The sequence below is a fragment of the Fulmarus glacialis genome, unplaced genomic scaffold (assembly GCF_000690835.1).
Source record: "Fulmarus glacialis isolate BGI_N327 unplaced genomic scaffold, ASM69083v1 scaffold18099, whole genome shotgun sequence".
In the NCBI taxonomy this organism is placed as follows: Eukaryota; Metazoa; Chordata; class Aves; order Procellariiformes; family Procellariidae; genus Fulmarus; species Fulmarus glacialis.
In genome coordinates, this window is record NW_009232794.1 from 2,532 (window position 1) to 6,328 (window position 3,797).

The window sequence follows — 3,797 nt, forward strand, 5'->3', positions numbered from 1 at the left end:
TCGCTCTCCTGCGGGTTTTAGGGAGGAAAGAGCAGGTTTGGAGGAGGTAAGGGGGTGGTTTAATACATTCGGTGCCTGGGAGTAAATCGGTGGCGGCAGCGCGCACCTCCACCTCTCAGCCGCGGGGAAACCGCACCGCTCCGCGCCCCCCCCCCTCGGGGGCTGGAGAACAGCACGATGTGGATTTCTTCTGGCTTCACTAGGCTGGACGGAGGGGCTTAAAATCTCGCTGATTAAAATGAATCTGGGATCAGCAAAGTGACTTTCGGAGTCCCCCGTAGCTCTTGGGGCTTCCCCGAGTCACCCTTTACCACCCCCCAAAAAAAAAAAAAAATTAATCTGGGCTTCAAAATGATCCTCAGAGGCTGGAATATTTGCCTAAAGGCGTGTTATTTTGGGGGAAGCAATCTATTTTCGCTCGTCCTGGAGATCCCCCGAGCAGCCTTTAGTCAAGTGTATTTTTCGTGAGCCGGGGTTGTAGGAAATAGATTTGCCTTTATGAGCTGTGTGGGCACATATAGGTAAATTCGGAGGTAATTGTAATCCCATATACACTCTCCTCACTCTACACACTCGTATAGATACGCACACATACACTTTGCAAAGGCAAACGTATTTCACACGTACATAAATAAACACAGCAAATACTTGGGCTTTGAATTTGGTCATGAGAAAATCCTGGCACCAGCAGCCGGCCAATATTTCTGCCTAAACTGTAAGAAAAAGCAAAGCGGATCCTGCGGTTGTAGCAACCTCCTCGGCACTGCGTTCGTGAAATTCAAAGAAAAAACTTGATTTGGCCAAAGGCACCTTCAAAATTTGCTGCTGTGACATGGACCCACTTTTGCGTTTGCAGAAAACCTTTAATGCCACCAAGACCTGGAAATCCCTTTGGAAACACCATCACCCCCCCAAATGCTTAAATTACACGAGAAAGGTTTCTTACCTTCTGCACGACTAAAAATTCGGGTTCAACATAAACGAAAATTGAAGCTATAAAAGATTTTAAAAGGAAGCAACAGCAACAGAAGCAAACAAAATCCGCCCCAAAGTGGATCTGACCATTTGAAAACACTGCAAACGACACCAAATGCCTTTTAAAACGCAAAAAAAAGCTGGGAAACCACCTCTTTCTCCACGCAACCATTTTAAATTTAACATCTGAAGCGAAAGAAAGCCTTTATCTGTATTTATTTCCTTCTTTATTTCCGCCCCAATTACAAATCCAACCCAATATAATCTTTCTTTCGGGAGAACTCCCACCAAAACCTCTCTTGGCGTGGACGTTGAAGGCGCTTTGTGCAGATAAGTTTGCAGGGGTTTTGATAACCTTGACTTTGCCTTTTTTTTGTGTGTGTGTGTGTAATTGTAACTCAACTGTCAGATAATATCATTTCCCTTTGGATGCGGAATGGTAAAAAAAAAAAAAAAAGGAAAAAAGAAAAAAAAAAGAGAAAAATACTAATTAAAAAAGAAGTGTTTCTGGATTCTGCTTTTAAAAAGGCCAATTTTGGAGGGGGAAACGCCAGAGGATAGGTTTTGCTGGTGCCACAGACCCGAGGCGTGTGTGCATGGGGGTCCACACACGACCCACACGCGTGCAGCCCCGCATGCACATACAACGCCACATACCCCCGCCATCCCTCTGCTGCTGGAGCCCTAATTATAGCACAGATCCTGACACACGGCGGATATTTTAATCCACATACCACAGGCAAAACCATGCAACCCGTTGCTCAGATCTGAGCAGTATTTTCTACCAAGGAAATTTCGCTCCAACTTTTTAGGGAAATTCAATCCATCCCTTCACATGATCCCCACTTATTGACCTGAAAGAAGCCTCTGGATCCACCTAGCTTCAAATTAGGAGAGAAACAAACCCGAATATTCACACATACACATCGATTTCAAGCCATATGCAATCTCTAGAGTGAAAATAAAATGTGCTCAATGAAAGCCTCTTTTCAGACAATCCCAGACTTAAAACATCTGCTCAACACACAGAAACATTTTTTGCCTTCGCAAACAAGACCTCAATTCGCCAGGAAAAAAAAAAAAAAAAAAAAGCAGCTTTTTCCTCTCTGAGTCTCCCAACGAGCTTCCAAGAAATGCAATGAGCCACAGTGCCCAACTCCAGCCTGAGACGCTTGTAACTGCAAATTAGACTCTACGCAGTTTAATTTTTTACCCCCCTTTAACACCGAGCAAAGCCAAAGAAGACAAATTCGCTTAGCACACGGAAATAAAGCATTTGCATAGAAAGCGATATGAAGGGGAAGAAAATCAGGGTTCATCTGCCTTAAAAAAACACAAAACCCCCTTAAAACACCCCCCCCCCCCAAACAAACAAACCCCAAGTCTCTGCGATTTCAGAGCAAAGCCACCTCGCCTTATTACATTCTGCAGCAAGGACCAAATTTTTTTTTTGCATAAGCACATGCACAGCACATTTTCTCCATATAAACAGCGAGAGGACGAGTTCTCAAATAGCTCTCTGCTCCTTTTCCTCAGCTCTAATATATATATTTAAAAAAAAAAAAACAAAACAAAACCAAACACAAACAACACACAAACAAACAACATTTCTAGGAAGAATATTTTTTTCCCCAAAGACAGCAACAATGCAGAACATTATTGTGCCAATTTCTGGAGGAGAAGTTGGCAGGGTAGAGAGCACATTACTGCATATTCGCATTACTCTTGCTCTTATTAGCTATGGACGATTACTAATTGCTGAAATTAGCTACTGGTAACGAATGATTCCCTTACCTTTTGCTTCATTGTCAGAATTGTCAGTGCTGGTGTCAGTGTTTTTATTCAGGTCTTTCTCTGCTTCCGAAGGACTTATTTTGGGTGCTGGGGCGCTTTTTTCTGTTTTAATTTCGTTCGTGGATGTGTTCTGAGTATTATCTGTTTTTGTGTTTTCGGGGAAACTCACTTTAGCCACCGGGGGCGGCGGAGGAGGTGGAGGAGGTGGTGGTGCTGGTTCCAGATGCTCATTCCTTGGGTTCAGGCTCGCCCTGGATTCAAAACTTGCCTCAAACTCATTTGGATTGCTGCAGTTTGACGTCTTCTCCATGGAGGGGTAACCTTGGCTTGCTCGGTAGTAGCTAGGAACGGGGACTTCATGGTCATTTAGGCAAGACTCAGGCATTTGGTTGGGGTAGAGGGCTGTCTCTGTGGCATTTTTTGCTCTTTTATCAGCGTTATACATACAGCAAACATTCTCTTCCTTGACATTGGTTGGGAAGGAGCAGGATGGGAGCTGTCTTGCAACAGGTTGCTCGATCCTGTACGTATTTTTGGGGTCACACCAAGTGTCTAGCTGAGAAAGGTAAGATGGATAGGTGCTGAGAGACAAGGTAGCGCTATTCACCTCGTCCCTTTTGGAAAGAGACGGGATAATTCCACAGTTCCTCATGACTCCGCAGCTGAAATCGCTCCCAGGCTGCATGTACATCCCTTGGCTGGAGGAATAATTCTCCCCTCTACAGGTACCGGCCAACGAGTCCATCAAAAACGAGTTAGAAGTCACATTGTTGGGACATGACATTTTCAGAGAGGGTTTTTAAGGAGGAATACTCCAGCCAGGGGCTGACATCTTTTTTTTAGGGGGAAAAAATATCAAGCACCATAATTATCCACGCATCGCCTCTCCCCCCCTCCACCCCCCCACGTGATGCCCAGGCCAATGAGGATTGAAAATGGCCTTGATGATTCAGACGGGGACGACGTCACGGGGGTCAAGTTGTCGGGACCGGGAGCGGCACCGTGGAGCAACAGCGACATCTGCCAGC

At 45.1% G+C, this 3,797-nt stretch overlaps 1 protein-coding gene across 1 annotated transcript in view; it reads right to left on the reverse strand.

Moving 5' to 3' along the window:
* Positions 1–3,586, reverse strand: part of HOXC10 (homeobox C10) — a 4,616-nt gene extending 1,030 nt beyond the window's left edge. The window contains exon 1 of the mRNA XM_009585080.1: positions 2,770–3,586. Coding sequence (XP_009583375.1) covers positions 2,770–3,553 — 784 coding nt within the window. The 5' untranslated portion in view covers positions 3,554–3,586. The remainder of the gene's footprint in view (positions 1–2,769) is intronic.
* Between the last annotated feature and the right edge of the window lie 211 nt (positions 3,587–3,797).